General features: G+C 33.1%; 5 protein-coding genes across 7 annotated transcripts in view; 2 read left to right on the top strand and 3 right to left on the bottom strand.

The window, feature by feature from the left end:
* skd (mediator complex subunit skuld) overlaps positions 1-3,235 on the bottom strand; it is a 28,793-nt gene extending 25,558 nt beyond the window's left edge. For both annotated transcript variants that reach the window (XM_070112158.1, XM_036375872.2), the window contains exon 1: positions 2,358-3,235. In XM_070112158.1, coding sequence (XP_069968259.1) covers positions 2,358-2,426 — 69 coding nt within the window. In that variant the 5' untranslated portion in view covers positions 2,427-3,235. The remainder of the gene's footprint in view (positions 1-2,357) is intronic.
* A 4,710-nt stretch (positions 3,236-7,945) lies between these two features.
* Positions 7,946-8,838, top strand: mRpL50 (mitochondrial ribosomal protein L50). Of its 2 annotated transcripts, none has more exons than XM_036375875.2 (4): positions 7,946-8,036; positions 8,096-8,202; positions 8,261-8,463; positions 8,527-8,838. In XM_036375875.2, the coding sequence occupies exons 1-4, from the start codon at positions 7,995-7,997 to the stop codon at positions 8,760-8,762; spliced, it is 588 nt and encodes a 195-aa protein (XP_036231768.2). In that variant the 5' UTR covers positions 7,946-7,994; the 3' UTR covers positions 8,763-8,838. The 2 variants fall into 2 exon arrangements, with proteins under 2 accessions (XP_036231768.2, XP_014094238.3); XM_014238763.3 differs by having other exon boundaries at positions 8,093-8,202.
* Neos (nuclear receptor coactivator protein neosin) lies at positions 8,791-10,161 on the bottom strand. The gene is made up of 2 exons (XM_014238761.3): positions 9,636-10,161; positions 8,791-9,567 (listed from the first exon to the last, which is right to left on the bottom strand). The coding sequence occupies exons 1-2, from the start codon at positions 10,076-10,078 to the stop codon at positions 8,835-8,837; spliced, it is 1,176 nt and encodes a 391-aa protein (XP_014094236.3). The 5' UTR covers positions 10,079-10,161; the 3' UTR covers positions 8,791-8,834.
* A 99-nt stretch (positions 10,162-10,260) lies between these two features.
* On the top strand, positions 10,261-11,634 carry mei-P22 (meiotic P22). Its single transcript, XM_014238753.3, has 2 exons — positions 10,261-10,816; positions 10,959-11,634. The coding sequence occupies exons 1-2, from the start codon at positions 10,488-10,490 to the stop codon at positions 11,632-11,634; spliced, it is 1,005 nt and encodes a 334-aa protein (XP_014094228.3). The 5' UTR covers positions 10,261-10,487.
* Positions 11,635-12,499: 865 nt separating this feature from the next.
* On the bottom strand, positions 12,500-17,162 carry Cdc27 (cell division cycle protein 27). Its single transcript, XM_070111059.1, has 5 exons — positions 16,627-17,162; positions 16,455-16,567; positions 16,299-16,374; positions 15,033-16,238; positions 12,500-14,974 (listed from the first exon to the last, which is right to left on the bottom strand). The coding sequence occupies exons 2-5, from the start codon at positions 16,476-16,478 to the stop codon at positions 13,488-13,490; spliced, it is 2,793 nt and encodes a 930-aa protein (XP_069967160.1). The 5' UTR covers positions 16,479-16,567; positions 16,627-17,162; the 3' UTR covers positions 12,500-13,487.
* Positions 17,163-18,163: the final 1,001 nt, after the last annotated feature.

Here is an 18,163-nt window from a genome sequence, read left to right as displayed (position 1 = left end):
GAAGGTAAAGCTAATCCAACAAGCAGATTGAAGTGGATGCTTTAATTTTTCTTACGATAAACAAAAAATAGAAACTAAGCCACATACCCCAGGAATATACTAAATTTTGGGAATGAAACAAGAATAAACGTTAACTCCGACTGCATCGGTAAAAGGGTAAGATCTTTAGCACGATTTTGAGCGGTCAGTTTGTATGACAGCTACATGTTATAGTGGTCGGATCTAAACGATATATTCGGATATTATAGCATTGCCTCGGAAAATTTCGGGAACCAAATAATTTGTATGACAGCTAATATATGCAATAGTGGTGCGATATCGACGGTTCCGGCAAATGAGCAGGCTTATTGTTGCTTTAACCGGATGCTATTCCCGACTCCACGCGAGTCGGATCTACCTAACACAAACGGATCTATGAGATGAGTCTATTCTTAACCGACCAAAAACTTTCAATACCGGTGCATTCATCAAATATATTTAAATGTTACAAAAACAACAAATGCAAAATGTGTAAGCGTTCATTCAGTACTTATATGAAACATAAGAATATATACGAATTGAGAAAAGTTGTAGCATAGATGAAAATACACAATTCGCTCAATATAATTGCCGATACTCATAGAGCATAACGAACAAGAAGGAAATTACAAGCAACAAAAATAAAAACAAATATTACTTGCATATGTACACTATATACACATAAATATATGTATGCACGCGCAAAAAAATACATACATACATACACACCTTGAAAAGAGAACGAGTATGCATTGAAAACGAAAACATGGCCAAAGCGGCGAAAGAATGTGGAACATGCGAACGGTCTTCAGCCGTAAGCATTATCTTTGGTGGGGCAAGCGCCAAAAATGTGCAATTCTCAATGTTCACTTCACTGTGGTAAACAGCAAACATTTATACGTTTAAATGTAAGCAGCACCTACTCGCCGAAGTCAACAAAACACCAGCACCAATTAGGAATGAAACTGTTGTCATTTTTTATTTGCTTTGACTTTGGAAATGAGTACGAACACACACATACACGTGTAAGGTAAATAAATAAATAAAAAAAAATATAAAAAAAAGGAATAACGAATGAGCTAAATATACGGGAGAGAAATACAGCCGCAGCGGAACAAGTGAAGAAAATGATGCGCTAAAGCACACTGGCGGCTATATTTGTATATAAATATGTACATATAATGTAAGTATATAATATGTACAAGTGTATACGTAAATAAATATAACCGACAGCCACAAGAAATGCTACAACGAAATCGAAAATACCAAACATATTAAATATTGGTCATAAATAGTGGAAAGAAATAATAAAAATAAAATAAGAGTGCTCCCTATATATAAAATGAATCAGACATTTTGTTCCGCTACAACCTTGATCTACTCTCGAAATGTAATGTTAACTCGTTAGCAAAATAAAAATTATTTAAAATATATTATTTACTTTTTATGCCAAGTAAAAACAGTTAGAAACAACAGTTGATGCAAATAGTATCGTAATTAGAATAAAATTTGAATATTAAGACGGAAGACAGCTTGAAATTAAATCTGACTTTATATAACGATGTAAGTTACAGTTGTTTTGACAGATAATGCATGAATGGTTGAGCCATAGTTACAGGTGACTATTATTTGCAGAAATACTACCATAAATTTGTGTTTAGAGGTTGGTGGAAACCAGAACGAATAACAGAAGACATTAGCAAAATATATATTTACAAAAACAAAAAAATGATTTTTTTAAATATTTAACTAATTATTTATTACATGAAATGTACACATATCAACAAAGATCTATATATGTACATTAAAAACGGTTTATTTTTAACAAAGGCACACAGCTTTTCGTATTGATATTATGAAAAGCTTGTGTACGCGACAGTGTTGGGTTTTTGTATAATTTCGCACATACACTGTATAAGAGCAACAAGCCCCTAAGTGAAACTGTAAAACGTTAAAACATAACAAGTCAGGTGGGAGTAAGAAACAAACATCGAAGCAACACATGCTCTGCCCAAGTCAATAATATGAATTTAAACCAAAAAAAAAACATATATTTACGTTTGTTTTGCAAAATCTAACAAACACTATTTATATAAATACTTAGGTGAACAAATCAAAGTATGCGGCTCAAATTCTCTCTTCTGCTAACAAGACAACTCACTCCCTCACATATTGCCGGGAATTCGTGAGAGGTAAGCAAGGTATTGCATATGAATTGTTGGGAGTATATTTAAGACCAAAGTACTTTTTGAAACAATAATATTGATTTTATGGTCGTAACGGTACAGAAATATTTATGCACTTACTTTTTTTTTTTTGTTTATAAATTTAAAACTCACCAGGGCAAAGAAGTTTGTATGGCAATCCTCCAAACTAGCGCCGTTAGTCTGATGATTTTGATGCGTCATAGTTCATGTATTTTTTTTACACAACAGCTCCTCATTTTCTCAATTATCGTTGATAATAAGTAATTTGCGTCTCAGCAAAAATTTCAATTAAATGAGTACTACACAGCAGCACCACTCAAGACAAAAGCTTCGTGGCTTCTGTATTTTGTATAACTAAACGATATTTTTGCTTTATTTTCACTATAGTGCCTACGTCATTACCGTGTCGTTTGCTCTGTTACTGTTACATTCATATGAATTATATAGTGCTATCGTTATTTTGCCGTTTATAACTTTTGGTTATGCTTTGATCAACTGCCGTGTATCGCATACTATGCGAAAGCGAGCTGATAAATAAACTCGCACAAGCGCATACACACACGCAAACGTTATAACGGTCTGACACACAGGTAGAAATTAGGAAGTGCCCTTGTTGCACTACTGTTACTGTTTTTTTTTACACTATTTTTCTTCGTCTCACTTATACTTATTATTTCGACTTTTGAATAATTTTGGTCGCTAAGTAATAAAAACGAATATTTAGATATTTTTTTACTACTTGTTTATGATTTGATGCTTTTATTTTATATTTATCTTTTATTCTACTTGCTTTCTCATTTAGTAAACACTTTCTTTGGTTTTCCATGCACTCAATTTTTATTTGTTACAATTTCGTTTTTTTCTTTACTTTGTATTCCGCTTTACATTTTTAACACTATACTGGATTAGGATTCCGATTCGAATTAACATTCGGATTCAGGTAAATCAATTTCGAAATTACCAACCAACCACAATATTACTAACACCAGTGTGCATTTAGTACATTGACAAACACTAACAACTCTGTCGACGTTTACGATCGACTATAGTCGCTACTGCGACTACGATTTCTCACCAACACACACAAACAAACACCATAGTTCAGCGACAATGAAATTTGTGCTCTTCGCAATTTTTGCACGAGTTTTGCCACTGATGACGATGACGACGACTCGTGCAACAACAAACACTACCACACTACCGCCACCGATAAACAGCACAACTGAACGGGATACTAACTAAACGTGCGAACGAGTAAGCGGCCAACAAACGAGCAGACGAGTGGTGCACAATGTGAGAACCGGTGACGTTACGATAGATAGAAAGAACAGCGGCGCGCGCGAGTATGAACACTTTTATTATTTTTTGCTTTTATTTAGTGTATTATTTTTGTCTGTTTTCTTGTGCACTGTTGATGATGATGAAGGGTAGCACCAACACTGCTACTACTGTTTTCGACACAACAGTCACCGACTAATACCGATGCCCCTCAGATTTTTTGTTGCTTTGTTGCGACGCAACATAATGAGAAGAGAGCGAATTGCGATGAAAGTCGATGGTCGTTGCCTGAATGACTGGTTGCTTTGCTTGTGGTTCACCGTTTGTTGCTGGCTTTTCGTTAATCGTTGATGTTGATGTAGACAAAATATAAAATAATAGGTAGGTAATGTATGTAGTTTATTAAATTTTCCACTGCATGCTCAAATATTTTGTGTAGACATTTTTCTTCAATTATTCGTATGATGCGTATGAATTTTACTTTAGATGAGTTTAATAAAATTTTGAATTTTATATTCTTTGATTATATCAAACCTGGTGAATAAAATGTATTAAGAAATATTTAATTATTATTTATCACATTTTTGTATGCTTTCACTAATATTGTAACTTTTATTGCAATTTGTTTCACTGTTAACGCATCTAACGAACAGATGTGCACTTTTCCTCTTTACATACTTAGGTATATACATACCTATATACATACATACGCGCTTGTATGCTTGCGTATATTAACATGAAAACTTTTTACTTCTGCGGTATTGTAAAAGTTGTGAATTTTTTCGATACAACAAACAATTTATATTTAAAAAAAACACCTTGAATTTATGCAGTCAACATGAGTAATCTCATGTTTATAAACAATTATTCATTTGATTTTCTTGTAAAAATTATTAATTTTTCACGTATTATTCGGTTTTGCAAAATTATTTAATAAAATTTCTTCCTCACTAGAAATATTATTGACCACAGCGATAGCGAACAAGAAAAAATGTTAACCAACGAATAAACGACATACAAGTGCTGCAAAGTCGTCTATACACAATGGAAATTTTGTCTTTTTTACTTTTGCTTCTATTTCTACTTCGGAATGGAAATGAACCGAATCGCAGATGAAAGAGACAACAACCACAACAACAACACCAAACAGGGTTGCATTTGTTCTCAGTATTTTCGATTTACAACTCAAAACTAGGAAATAAACTTTTTTATTTCATTGTTTTTCCCCAACAAAAAAAACACATTGAATTGTACATATGTATAATAAACACATACATCACACTTGTAAATTACAATATTTAAAGGATTTAGTTAAAGGAGAGAGTAATAATGAAACAGATTTAGAAAAATCAAATTTTTCTCTCGATATGATAGGCATAAAAAAAGAGAGTATTTTAAGTGCGGAACGCGACGGTTGGTGTTCTCTTTGCGCTCTAGTAAAATAAAAAGCCGACACATAGCGGTCGACCTCAGCTACTTTGTCGAGTCAGAGCCCACATTCCAATAACCCACCGTATATTAGGAGACGTTATCTCATAAACCCTCATTAATTCAAACAGTGGTCCTATAATCTTAGTTTTCATCTTAGCAATGCGAAACTCTTTTACAAATATACATTATATTATGTACGTACATACATATATATATATGTTTTAAGAGAAATGCGCAAGCAAGTTTTTAATTAAACATTGTCAATTGAAAATATATATGTATAAACAATAAGGAATCAATTCTCGGAGTCATTATGACTCAAATGTTTAGACAAATGCCAGAATTAAATAATTCCATGTTCCATATACATCAATATATTCATGTAAAAACTACTATTTTTATAATTGATTTTACAAATCTTTTTTAATGTAAAAAAAAATACTATAAAAAAAAAGACATTTAAATTCTCCAAAGAATTTGGAAGCATTTGGATATCTCCGAAAAGAAATTACAATTTTTCAGCTAATTTATGTGATTGTTTTTTCAAATAACAATTAAAGCTCTTATGGAAAGGAAATAGAAAGTAATATATCGTGTTAATAAAGGACGTGGAAATATAATGCCTGGTCTTTTTTTTTTAAGATTATGGAAACCAAATTAGCATTCATATTTATTGTCACTTCTAAAGCATTAAATTATGAACGTCTTTAATTGTGAAATTCATGGGTTCCTTTAAATGTAATATATCAATGTAATTTTAAAACCACTTGAATTATCATATTTATTTCCTTCTTCAAATGTAGTTTCAAAATATATATAGACGAGCCTACTGTTAGTAAATACCCGCGATGGGGCGGTGGATTAGCCAATATTAACTCTATTCGAATTTGAATCGATGAGAGACTACTACAAGAACATTGCAGCAGTGACTGCAACTAAAAACAACAACACGGTTGGGATAACTCAGTTTCTCTTCGGCTCTTCTTAGTTTCTATTTCTCCCAAGCGTCTGCTCTATCTTGCTATCCTTGCTAGTGTCTTTCGCCTTTTACACTCTTTTTAATTTAATCAAATACATGTTATTACTGTTGTTTCTTTGCTTCAATCACTTGGACAATTTTTATTAAATACAATTTGTTGTTGCATCTGCTATTTTTTGTCGGAAATAATGAATTACTTCTTTGCTACCTTTGAAGGATTATTTATAAATAATTATGATTGTTTTTATATACATACAACGTTAACATTAGAAAACTTAAATTAAAAAATTATTAATAAACAATTCGTTGGTCAAGCATAGCAAATTCTTTGAATTTAAAGCGTTTATAGGAGACTTTCAGCATATTCTATGCAAATCTATTATATTCATTTTTTGTATACTTTCGCACAATTCACTTAATTCTCCCGCTTAGTTCTTCCGTTCTTCCCTTTTCAAATTCTCCTATTAGCACATATAAAGAGTAATCCACACTTCACGCATCTACTTATACACACAATCTCTTTCAAATATGAGGAGTATGCACACATGCATATGGTACACTTTTGCTCCACTTTCCATTCGCACTCTTTATGCTTTTTTTTAATAAAGACCAATCGATATTTTCAAGTCTTTTGAAGATTTATCCGTTGGATTCTTTTTATGTTTAGCAATACACTATTTACTTATTTAAAGTTCTCTTACACTTTGCCTTGTTCGAGATGATTTATAAACCGATTGTTTTAAACAAAATTTCTATTAAATATACGAATACCGAACACTACCAACCAAAATCAAATCGAATTGCTGACGGTAACGACGACATGACATTTGCGACTGTGGAATCGAAAATGGCGATTATAAGAGAAAAAGCCAATTCTTAGTAAAAGCAATCAGTGATGTATTTTCCTACATTTAAATGTGGTTTTCGATGGAAAAGTTAAGTTTAAGTTTGAATAAATTTATGCTACACCATTCTAAATTTCACAACTTTTGCTTTGGTGTTTAAACGGTGAAATTTAAGAAGAATTTTGGTTTACCCTCTTTCACATAATATTGCTTTATCTACGTTTAATAGAGTATTCACTTCGAATGTTTTCAACAGATTTACAATATTTAAAAAAAAACTATTTAATTTATTTTCGGCAACTTGCAGTCAATTTCTTTGCTATTTATATAAATAATTAATTACAATGAATTCATATTACAAAATCATAAAAATTGGTTTGGCGCCGTGAAAACACAACACTGGGTCTAGGGGGTGGGATAATTGATTTCCTCTCACTTTCCTGTCATATATCCATCGTACTCATTTTAACAAACGTTGTTGTAAACACCGAATATATATTGGTCTCGCCAATCGTAGTTAATGCAAAATCCTTCACTGCTGCAAAATTTATTTCACATACGAATCGTTTAATTATATTTGCGCAAATATCATTTTAGCAAAACTATGTTATGTTCAAAATTATAATTACTTCTATTATTAATCAAACTGAAACCATTCCAAATTTTCAACACCGTGCTTTCTTCTAATATTGTGAAGCCATTGAATCGGCGTTTCGCTGTCAAGTTCAACAGTTTAGAAACTAGAGATGACATTCTCTGCCAAAAAAATATCTGTATAATTTATCGGATCGATGAAATAATTTTAAAATACTACGAGTATCTTAATAATAAACCTGTAAACATTCTTTAAAATTTTCAAAAATTTACATACATTAAATTTGTATGTCTGTATATAAAATTTCAGAATCAGAAGTTAATCTTCAACAATTTCGTATATAAAAAATAAATAAAAGCACGGTAAATTCGATAAATAGAAGTTAACTTCAAGGGTAACAGCAAACAAATACCAAACAAACATTAAGGTACTAAGAAACAAATCTTTTGTTACAATATATTTATTTGGTTATATCTGTTAAATAAAAAAAAAACATTGATATCAAACGATCAACCAAAATATACAAACTATCAAGTTAATATATTTGTCTATTTCGGCTATACTAATAATGCTATTGTGATCTAATTTTTAGTAAAGAGGAAGAGGTTATTACATCTGATACTGAAGTAGAAAACATCAAGATGAGTTTATATAAAAGTGTACAATTTTCGATAAATTTAAATGTAAGTATTATTTTAAATGTTGTAAGACGCCGATAATATATTATATACTATTATAGCAGAAAACATGGCACATACTATCAGCATATTCAACTGCGGCAACTAAAAAAGCACATGCACACGCGCAACGAAATGTGACCGATGTGGGAAAATCTTTGGCTTGCAAAGGGTACTTATATTAAAGATAAATTTCAGTAAAAATTAATTAATTTTACAATTTTATTCAGGTTCTTGCGGTCACAAAAGCCATATCGTCCACCTCAAAATGTTCCGGACAAAGTACGCTCGATATGTAACAATCTAAAAATATCCTTCGCCAACGATTATAAATTAGAAAATTTGGAAGAAAAATTTAAATTTTTAGATGCATGTTTTCAAGATTTTCAACATAGCGTCCCAAATTCACAGATTCATGAATTGGAAAGTATAGGTAAACCTGAAAATTCCGCCACCATAATTATTAATAAAACTAGAATATAACTTCTATTTTCAGGTGATGTAGTCAAATTTTACGAGACCTCTGTGAACACCACTGTACCTTATGATGCTCTAAAGAATGCCAAACTTCCAGAAAATTTACATATACAACATGATTACGTACGTTTTAATCCAGACACCGATACAAAGTTTAATGGTCAGACCGCATTCCCAAAGAGTTCGACTCTTGTAACGGGTTTAAAGTATCGGGGCAAATTTGAAGGCTATAATGCAAAACGTTCTTGGCCATAAGTTCGTTATTTCAATTTTACAAGGTTAATATAGTGAAATTTAAGTTGGTTTATTAATAAAACTTATATTAAACTAATATTTCATGTAGTTCTCTACAGTTCCTACCAAACTAGAATCCATTAACGATTCAAGGGCCCTCTGTACGCGCATATCTTTTAAGAGATCCATAACCCGGTAATCGGATCTTACTGCTTCTAACGTGGGATATAATAATTTGTAATGTGTTTCAGCTACCGACGGTTTATTCATTATATCTAGGATTCTCTTCTGTAGTTCAATTTCAGGATCGGGCACTTTTGTTGCTATATCTGCTGCATCGCCAAGTTCTATTTTTACTTGATGTTCTCGCCGTTCTTGAAGATATTTTATTATTCTATCATATTGAAGAACTGTAAGCGGCATATTGTCCGAAAGTAAATTTAAAAGCGTTTGAATAGCACTGGGATGGCGATCTTCTTGCATAGGATTACCCATATTTACCCCTGGCATGGGTTTTGGTAGAGATGCAGCAAATGCTGTTTTTTTCATCACATCGTTAGCCATTTTCTGGCGAAAGTCTTTTGATATCAACATTATTGCATCATCCACGGGCATATTTCGATGCTCTGCTGGCTGACCATATAATATGTTGACTGTTATGCTATTGTGTTCTTCATGCTGTGGTGTTATCAATATTGCATACAAGCAGCCTCGAGACGAGATATTTATTAAAACTTTCCCGAGTGGCACATCCTCGTTCGGGAAAAGCACATCCACTCTTAAATTTATATCTTTAAGACGCTGTTCAATGTACTCCGCGTATTTTCTAAAATTATTATATAAAATATATTAGTTTTCAAAACATGTATGAATAAATTTTATTATGAAACCTACGTATTTCGTCGATCAATTACGATTATTTCACAATCATTGTAATCTGGATTCATATTTGGCGTGGTATTTGTAGGCATAGATTCTGGTCCTCCAAAATAGCCGGCATTCATATTTGTTGGAAGTACAACGTTATCAGACGCCGGTCGCTTAGGAGCTTGCTTAGATGCAGCGTTCCTCACAGTAATTACATTGCCTTTAAATATAGATTTGGACAATGATGACGCGACTTTATTAGCTATTTCCTCTGATTCGAATTGAACGAAACCAAAATTTTTCTGCACCAGTGAACCTAATACTTTCCCATAAGGGAGGCATATACTTTCCAACTGTTCACGGGTACACGTTGGAAGATTGCCAACAAAAATTCGATTCTTTGCTAAATTAGGATCACGTATTATTTGTAAATTTGCATTCGAATTTTGTTTATTGTCGTTTTCCGCCATTTCTTTCAGCAACTACAATAAAAGTTTTCACAATTTGAGCAATAAATCAATGGTAATCAATTCAAACGATATTTTGTTATTCACATATAAGTGTATCGGATTTAGAAAATATCGATTAGGTATATTTCGATATCAGTAATTCACAATAGCAAAGGAAGTAATCGCAAATCTTTTAACTTAATAGTTTTTAACTCTTGCCTATTATCTATGATTTGAACTAACAAGCCATGGAGTTAAAGTGATGTGCATATCATAGGAAATGTTCCTAACGTTTTTTATACTCATAAATGTCCTCCAAAAGTTGGTCGTCGTGTATACTTCGAGTTAGAAATATCGGAAGGGAACAAACCTACTTCTGTGTCGAATTGTTTAATTATTTATATATAATAATAAATACTAATTACTTTAAATGCGACGATCACAACGACTTATTAAATGTAAAGATGTTGCGGATAAACCTAATTGTTTTGATGAAAGTAGCTATTTAATTTCTGATAATCGGGATGTTAAAAAACAAATTCAAATTTTAGGAGGCAAAACGGATAACGGAAGTAACAGTAATGAACACTTACCTCAGTTATTCAAAAAAATAAGTGAGGATCAAGGCACAGACGTTAACAAAAACACTTTGTTAAATATTTCTAAGACCAACTCTGCGTTACAAGAGATAAATACAAGTAATAGTAATATATCAAAAAAAAGTAGTTTAAAATCTGTGAAGCGGGCTCAGAATAAACGGTAAGAGAAAAAATAATATATATTACGCCTTTTATGTCTGCATAAAGAATACACACATGCAAAATATGTAGAACTATATAGCGGAGACGCATATTAGAAATTGTGAATCTCTAACCAATCTTTATCTTCAATATAAATTTAGATGTCCAACCGTACCATCTGCAGCAGCAACTAAAATAAGAGGCAGAAAAAGAGGTTATACTAGGTCTAAAAGCGTTAGACAATATAAAAAAAGTCGCATCGAACCTGTTTCAAATGAGGTTGAAGTAAAACCACCTATCATATCAATTGATAATTATTTTAACCCCATAAGAAATCCATTGCTGCAAGTTGCAGCAAATGCCCAGCCGAGGCAGAATAATGATTTTTATTGCTATAACAATACCTCACTATTACCTCCAATGTATCCGAATCATTTTGTCAATCAAAACTACACCAACACTTTAATTAATCCTCAACAATTGCAATTTTTTGAAGCGATGGAGTCAAATGTTCAACCAGAAATACACTTTCCCACGCCAGAATTAACACAATCACTTGATTTAGATTCATCCACTTCCACAATATCGTTGCCGGAATCTCTTCGAGAACTGTTCGGATGTGATGACATACGTGATGTTTTAAAATTGGATAAAGTAGTATTTCGAATGCGTCTTTTACATTTGCAAACATTGGCATATGTGTTAAACATAGAGTTCGATTACTTGCGTGACTTGATTGAGAAGATAATGAAGTTGGATACAGAGACTTTACAGAAAGTCATTTTTGCTTTTCAACCGGAAGCAAATTTTAAAAATGATACAGATATACATATGTAAATAAGTAATTAAGTCCATAATAATTTATAATGCTTTTATAAATAAATATAAAAAATTATCGTTGTAAAATTAATCAAACTGATCATATGCATATTGATTATGGATATTGTGAATGTACATAAATGCATATTTATACCCAGTACAGGTAGTACAATATTAAGTTTGTCACCCAAAAGGAAACGTCGAATTATAGACGTACATAAATGATTGGCGTGATGAGCTGAGTCGATTTAGCCATGTTCTTCTGCATATACGCGAACTTGTCACTTAGTTCTCCAGTAAGCTCTTAATTTGTCGGAACCGCCGATATCGGAGCATTATAGCTGCCACACAAACTGATCGACCAAACTAATGTCCCTGTATTTATTTGACAAGATACCTTTACGATATTTGTTGTAGATTGTTGACCAAGGCACCACTGTAATATCCAAACAAATTGTTGAGATCGTACAGCTATAGGATATAGTTGTCATATAAACTGATTGAACATAGACAAGGTTCAATATGGAAAACTTTTTTATTTCGAAAGCTACCTTCACGAACTTTGGCGTAAATTATTACCCAAGGTAACGGTACAATCTACGAACAAATTGTTAAGATCGGACAACTAGAGCACATAGCTGCATTAAATGGTTAAGGAATGAATATTATGTTGTTGTCATACTCTCTAAAATACTCTTCACATTGTTTTAGGGAAGTGACAAGGGCCGAAAGTAAGGAAAATGTTGCAATAAGAGCTTTCCTCATAAGATCTAGCACTCACTGTGTTGTTTATTTGTAAGTATTGGGCTTTAACTTAACCCCAATTATATCAAACAAAAATGACCGGGAAAGCTATACCACAAATATATAAAAAAAATATAAATATTTTCCACATACATCAGTAAGTATTTATTGATTTGCAAATATGCTATATATTATTTCATGAGTTTTTCTTTTATTTTGCTAACCGCCCCTCTTCGATAACGATCTTACATTTATTTCATTTCAAATATAGCCAGTCCCAATTTGTCAGCGTTTTCAGACAATTTGTTCAATTCAATAACTGTTAAGTTATTTAACGTAATTAGTTATTAGCATTTGTATTCTTAATTTAACGACCCCAGCAGCGACGACTTGTTTATTGTATTTCATAATTAATAGCTGCAGAAAACAAAATATTCCTTTTAAATAATGTATAAATTGTAAGCTAGAAATATTTACAAATTCTTTTTAAGAATTTATCAACTTTAGTAAACTAATATTGCATATTCTTAAGTATGCCGCTAGAGATAAGAAATAAAATTACTTTATTTTTTTAGTTTTAATTTGCAATAGAGTACCTAGGAATACACATTTTGTTTAATATTAACTACGATTTTCATTTTAACATTTGCAGTTACTTTAACTCATTGGTTTACTTTTAATGTAATGAAATTAAATAATGTGCAATTAAGTGAATCATAACCCAACCAATTGTAGTAGACATTCAAAAAAAAAAAAGCTTTGGATATACAACTTAACTGGAAAGTATGCCGATTTATGATGTATATGTATATATAAACAATTAAATTCACAATTATGTATGTATTTCTTAATCGCATTTTCTTTGATCTAGCTTACTTTCGATTAGCAAATTTTAAATTTAGTTGAATATTCATATCATATTATTCCAGGGGACAATTTCGAATTAAATTTTTTCGTCTTTTTACGTTTGTTTGTTATTCGGTCGGTCAGTGGATTAACCGTAGTAGCACTCACTTAATATTACACACAAAAAGTATTAACATATCAATCGGTTTCACCTTTGTTTTGAATACGTTTAACGCTCGTTAGTGCATTGGAGTAGAAGAGCAAACACTCATTCTAACAATTCAATACACATCACTGTCATAATTTATGTCTTGTTGTGCTTGCGTTGAGTCATCCGAACGATCCGATGTCGGTTCTGGATCCTGATCTGCATCTACGCTCTGATCATTTCTGGCGGGACTGAACATTGGTACCACGGCTGAGTCAAAAGCATCTCTTAGCTGATTATTTGCGCCCTTCGGATCGAGATCAGTGGCCCAGCTGAAGTGCATAAGTGCTGAATCCACATTACCCAGAGTTTTATGTATTTTACCAATTAAATAGAAAACTACCGACTCTTTTGGTACCACCTCTTTCAATTCTTCGAGTTCGCGCAATGCCTCTTGATGCTTGCCCAATGAGAAATAAATTGAGCCGCGATGAAAACGTGCCAATGGATTTTTCGGATCCAACATTGCAGCCGTGTTTAGTGTTTGCAGCGCTTGCTCCTTTTTCTGCATAAAATATTGCATTGCACCAATATGCACCAGTATAACGGAATTTTGCGGATTGATTTTTAATGCTTTGATGTAATATAATTCAGCTAACTCGTATTTCTCTTGTTTGGAATATATAGTGCCCATACCAAACCACGCGTTATAATGTCGTGGATCGCGGGCAACAGCAGCGTGAAAATAGTCAGCAGCCTTATCTAATTCTTCAGTTAAAACGAGTTCATGCCCAAGTAGTGTGTAACTGTAAACAAAATCGGCATCCACCTGCACAGCCCGTTTGAAGAACTTAATTGCCGTCTCGTGCTCTTTATGTAATGAAAAACAGTTTCCAGCTACACACCAAGTGATCGGTGAGGTTTTATCTTGATTGATTAGGTCCTGTGCCAGTGCTGATAAATCGACTTCTTTTTGCAAATGCCACAAAGATGATGAGTATATCTCCATAAATTCTAAACGATGGGGCTCAGTTTCGTGTATGTCTTTAAATACGGAAATCGCAGATTCATATGCGCGCAGTTCATAATGAGCTAAACCAATGAGAGACTGTACCCAGCTGGAGCACAAGTGATGCTTTGGTATTTTGCTTTCAAAATGTTTAATAGCTGCTTTACACTGATAAAGTGTGAGCAGTTTAAAACCTTCACCCAAATCGCGCAATAATGACATTAAACCATCTGCTGACTGTTTCTTTAGTGTGAGTACATGATGCGCCATCGTTTGTGCGTTATTCAAACTATTGTTCAGTAACACTTTGGTGTCTTCAATGGAACGATTGTGACCAGTAGCTGATGTTATTGTTTCAATTTTTTCTTTGTCTTTACGTGCGTTCTTCTCAATCAGCTTGTCCGCATTTATATTAATACTTTTATCTTCGATCAGTTCGTTATTTAGAGAAATTTTAGGCATGCGCGTCTTAGTTTTTCGTGGCGGAGAACGTGGCAGTGCAAACTTGTTGCTAGTAATATTCGGAGATTTGTTGTTTTCTTTTACCGAATAGGCACTATTACTAAACAAGCGAGAACTGCGTCTTACAGCTGCGTTGGGTATAAGTGAACCTGGAAATTAAATGATGATAATTTTCAAATATTTGAAAATATTTTAATGTAGACGTACCTGACGATACACCGCCTTGATTATTGGGTGTGCGTGGAGTAACATTGCCAGTTTGTGTGAAAACTGTAGGTTTATTTGTGGTTGTGCCACTTTCTTTTCGATTTATCAGACTACTAACATGACTCTTCATTTTCTTTCCAATTACTTTAGGCTCCTGATTTGCTTCCATTAATGTTTGTGGTGATGGTGTATTCAGCACACTTATATTCGTTTGTGCATGACCTGTGCCGACAAAAGACGAATCACCACCGCATGGACTATGCATGGGTAAAATACCGAAGCTAGGTGTTGTTGGCGAGATTGCTGAGAGGTATTTGAATTGCCGGCGAAATGGAGTACCGGCTCCAACGTCGAAATTTTGCATTGGATTTAAACTAGTGTGTTCAGTGCTGTTGTTGCCGGTGGTATAACCAACTGGTGTATCTTCCAGCATCATTATGCCAGAATTTTGTAAACTACTACCAACAGATATATTTGCTGTGTTGACACCGCGTAGCATGGACATTGAATTATTTAAATTGCTGCTATTATTGTTTGGGGTGATTAGACTCTGGAGCGTTATGATATTTGGCTGTGGTTGCGGTTGCCATTGTTGCTCAACTGGTGTGCAAAGTATGTAATTTGAACTATTATTTGTATTATTCATTAGGATATCCGAAGAGGGATTATTTATGCCAATGTTACTTAAATACTGACTACTACTATCGTTTAGCGTTATATTTTGTCCCGTATTACCACATAAAACCATGGAATTAGAATTTGCGCTGCCTTGGCATGTATTGAAGACATCCGTATTGGAAATTTGGAACGTAGCAGCGGGATCTACATATTCACCCATATGGCATAGATCGGCGAATGTTTGCCACATAAACGGATTGAGTTTAAGTGCACGGCGTAGTGCTTCTGCAGCCATTTTACTTCTTTCAGTTTTAACACATATCTGGGCAATCAACTGCAGCACAAAACATGCAATTTCTCCAAATTCTTTCGCAATATCTTCTAGATTTTTTATATCACCAAAACCGCCGTTGACCAGCACACACTCAGATTCTGCGTACTTCTTTAGTTGAAAAGCACATTTCGCTTGCAAAAATCGACAATACGGTGAACGGCGTGCTTTCTCTTTGAGTAACCAATAAGCTTGATGTATCAGATTTGATCTGTAGTAGCTAGTGGCGAGCAGAAAAATTGTTTCATCTGTCTCGACTGAAAATAATGAAATGTAAATTTGCATTGTAATATAGTTTATTTAAGACTATCGCATACCTTCACAGCAGAGACGTTCCGACAGGAAAACGGCATCTTTGTAATCGTAAAAGTTTAGGCAATGCCAAATGGCGGCCTTTGGAACGAACAAATAGTAAATAGTTTATATATGTATTAATATTTATATTATTATTAAAAGTTACAAATTTGTGTTACCTGCACAGGCTCCTGTATAATCATGTCGTTATCTGTTACTTGTCTGCAAATACAACCCTTCGCATTTACTCTTTAACAGTCAATTTACACGTATTACTTCAGAAGCACAGCACCTAAAATAGAATAACATTTAAACAAGTTCATCCTGAACAATTTCTCCCATATATTGTACCTTTACACTCGCAGTAGTTTAGAAAAAAAATTGCTACCTGCTAAAAGTTTTATCATGAAGTTTTGTGAATTTAGTATTTTGATCCTGTTTTCCACAAAACGTCACACATGATACGAAAAAAATGTTATTTCCCTCCACACAAAACTAGTTTTAATGTAAAATTATAACATTAATTTGTACATTTTGCCGTATTTAAAAGTATCAAGAAAAAAGGGTACCGCTTTTGCAAGATTTGTCTTTATACAATTGGGCAAGAAAATTTTGTTATTTTTTCCAACTTCACTTCGGGGGACGCCTGTGACTGACAGCCAGTCTTTGGTGCTTATGCATTGGCCATCACCATTTTCAATGTTCCTGTATTATTTACGTTCGATATATTTAAACCACGGTAGACAACAAAATACTTCACTCAATAAGCGCTTTAACACTTTTCCAATTTTTATAACAAAATTATTGGTTTCCAATTGTATAAAGAAATATTGTAAAACCTTTCGTTTTTTCGTCAACGCACAGGTCCAATCACATAACTTACAGATGCCACATTATACAAATAGTAGTAAGAAAAACTTTGAAATTGAGATTTTAACGACATAAATTATTTGTAGCAGTTCGCAGTCAGCGAAATTATTAAATCCGAAAAAATTTTATAAAAAACAACGTGCTATTATTATTATGTAATATATGATATAAAAAATATATAACTTTTAAAATTTTTTGTATATAATACGTACACATTTATAACTTTATCCAAATACATTAATTTTATTCTATTTAATGGGTCGGCTTTAGAATAACGTCCCACGCTTTCGGGGATAAAATGGGTATGGGCGGATAGAGGAGATCCTCCAGATCAAGAATATATATAGATATAGCCGCGGGAAACTTATAGTTTTCGAGATAATTGGGTTTAAAGTTCAAAATTTCAACTAATTAAAGTGCGTATTTTTGAGATTTAAAATGAATTATACACTTTTTTTTGCACTTTTATATCCACTAACACTTAACTAATTCGTTTTTAGAAATTTTTTTTATATTAGATGCTGCAAAAATAGCTTTATTTCAATATTTAAATCATTGTCCAATTTTATTAATTTTGACAATAACAAAATGGTTGTGAATGTCCAAACATCATTGTTGCCATACTAATATATTTTGTAAACGAAGAAAAATAAAATAAACAGAGAGATTGTACCCTAGATACAGGAAACAACGCAAAAAGAATTTCTGCGCGTAAAAACTTTGGTACACCCCGGTGTTGGATCGACCAGGGTTATTTTTTTGAAGCGCGGCCGAAGGCCGCCAACGCAAAAAGGAGTTCTGCGCAAAAAAACCTTGATACACCCCGGTGTTGGACCGACCAGGGTTATTTTTTTAAAGCGCGGCCGAAGGCCGCCAACGCAAAAAGAAGTTCTGCGCGAAAAATATTTTGATACACCTCGGTGTTGGACCGACCAGGGTTATTATTTTGAAGCGCGGCCGAAGGCCGCCAACGCAAAAAGAAGTTCTACAAGAAAAAAGTAATATTGTCATTGAGGGT

This window comes from Bactrocera oleae, chromosome 6 (assembly GCF_042242935.1).
Source record: "Bactrocera oleae isolate idBacOlea1 chromosome 6, idBacOlea1, whole genome shotgun sequence".
Lineage (NCBI taxonomy): Eukaryota > Metazoa > Arthropoda > Insecta > Diptera > Tephritidae > Bactrocera > Bactrocera oleae.
The sequence above is the reverse complement of the archived record's forward strand: the minus strand, read 5'-3'. Positions and strand labels throughout refer to the sequence as shown.

Excerpts from the sequence above, each read along its gene's own strand:
- mei-P22 (XM_014238753.3), top strand. The coding sequence starts at position 10,488 with ATGCGACGATCACAACGACTTATTAAATGTAAAGATGTTGCGGATAAA. Across the intron at positions 10,817-10,958 it reads AAGCGGGCTCAGAATAAACG|ATGTCCAACCGTACCATCTG; the intron begins GTAAGAGAAAAA and ends ATATAAATTTAG.
- Cdc27 (XM_070111059.1), bottom strand. The coding sequence starts at position 16,478 with ATGATTATACAGGAGCCTGTGCAG. Across the intron at positions 16,239-16,298 it reads GGAACGTCTCTGCTGTGAAG|TCGAGACAGATGAAACAATT; the intron begins GTATGCGATAGT and ends CATTATTTTCAG. Across the intron at positions 14,975-15,032 it reads TCAAGGCGGTGTATCGTCAG|GTTCACTTATACCCAACGCA; the intron begins GTACGTCTACAT and ends TTTAATTTCCAG.
- mRpL50 (XM_014238763.3), top strand. The coding sequence starts at position 7,995 with ATGAGTTTATATAAAAGTGTACAATTTTCGATAAATTTAAAT. Across the intron at positions 8,203-8,260 it reads AAATCTTTGGCTTGCAAAGG|GTTCTTGCGGTCACAAAAGC; the intron begins GTACTTATATTA and ends AATTTTATTCAG. Across the intron at positions 8,464-8,526 it reads TCATGAATTGGAAAGTATAG|GTGATGTAGTCAAATTTTAC; the intron begins GTAAACCTGAAA and ends TTCTATTTTCAG.
- Neos (XM_014238761.3), bottom strand. The coding sequence starts at position 10,078 with ATGGCGGAAAACGACAATAAACAAAATTCGAATGCAAATTTACAAATA. Across the intron at positions 9,568-9,635 it reads GTAATTGATCGACGAAATAC|AAAATACGCGGAGTACATTG; the intron begins GTAGGTTTCATA and ends TAATAATTTTAG.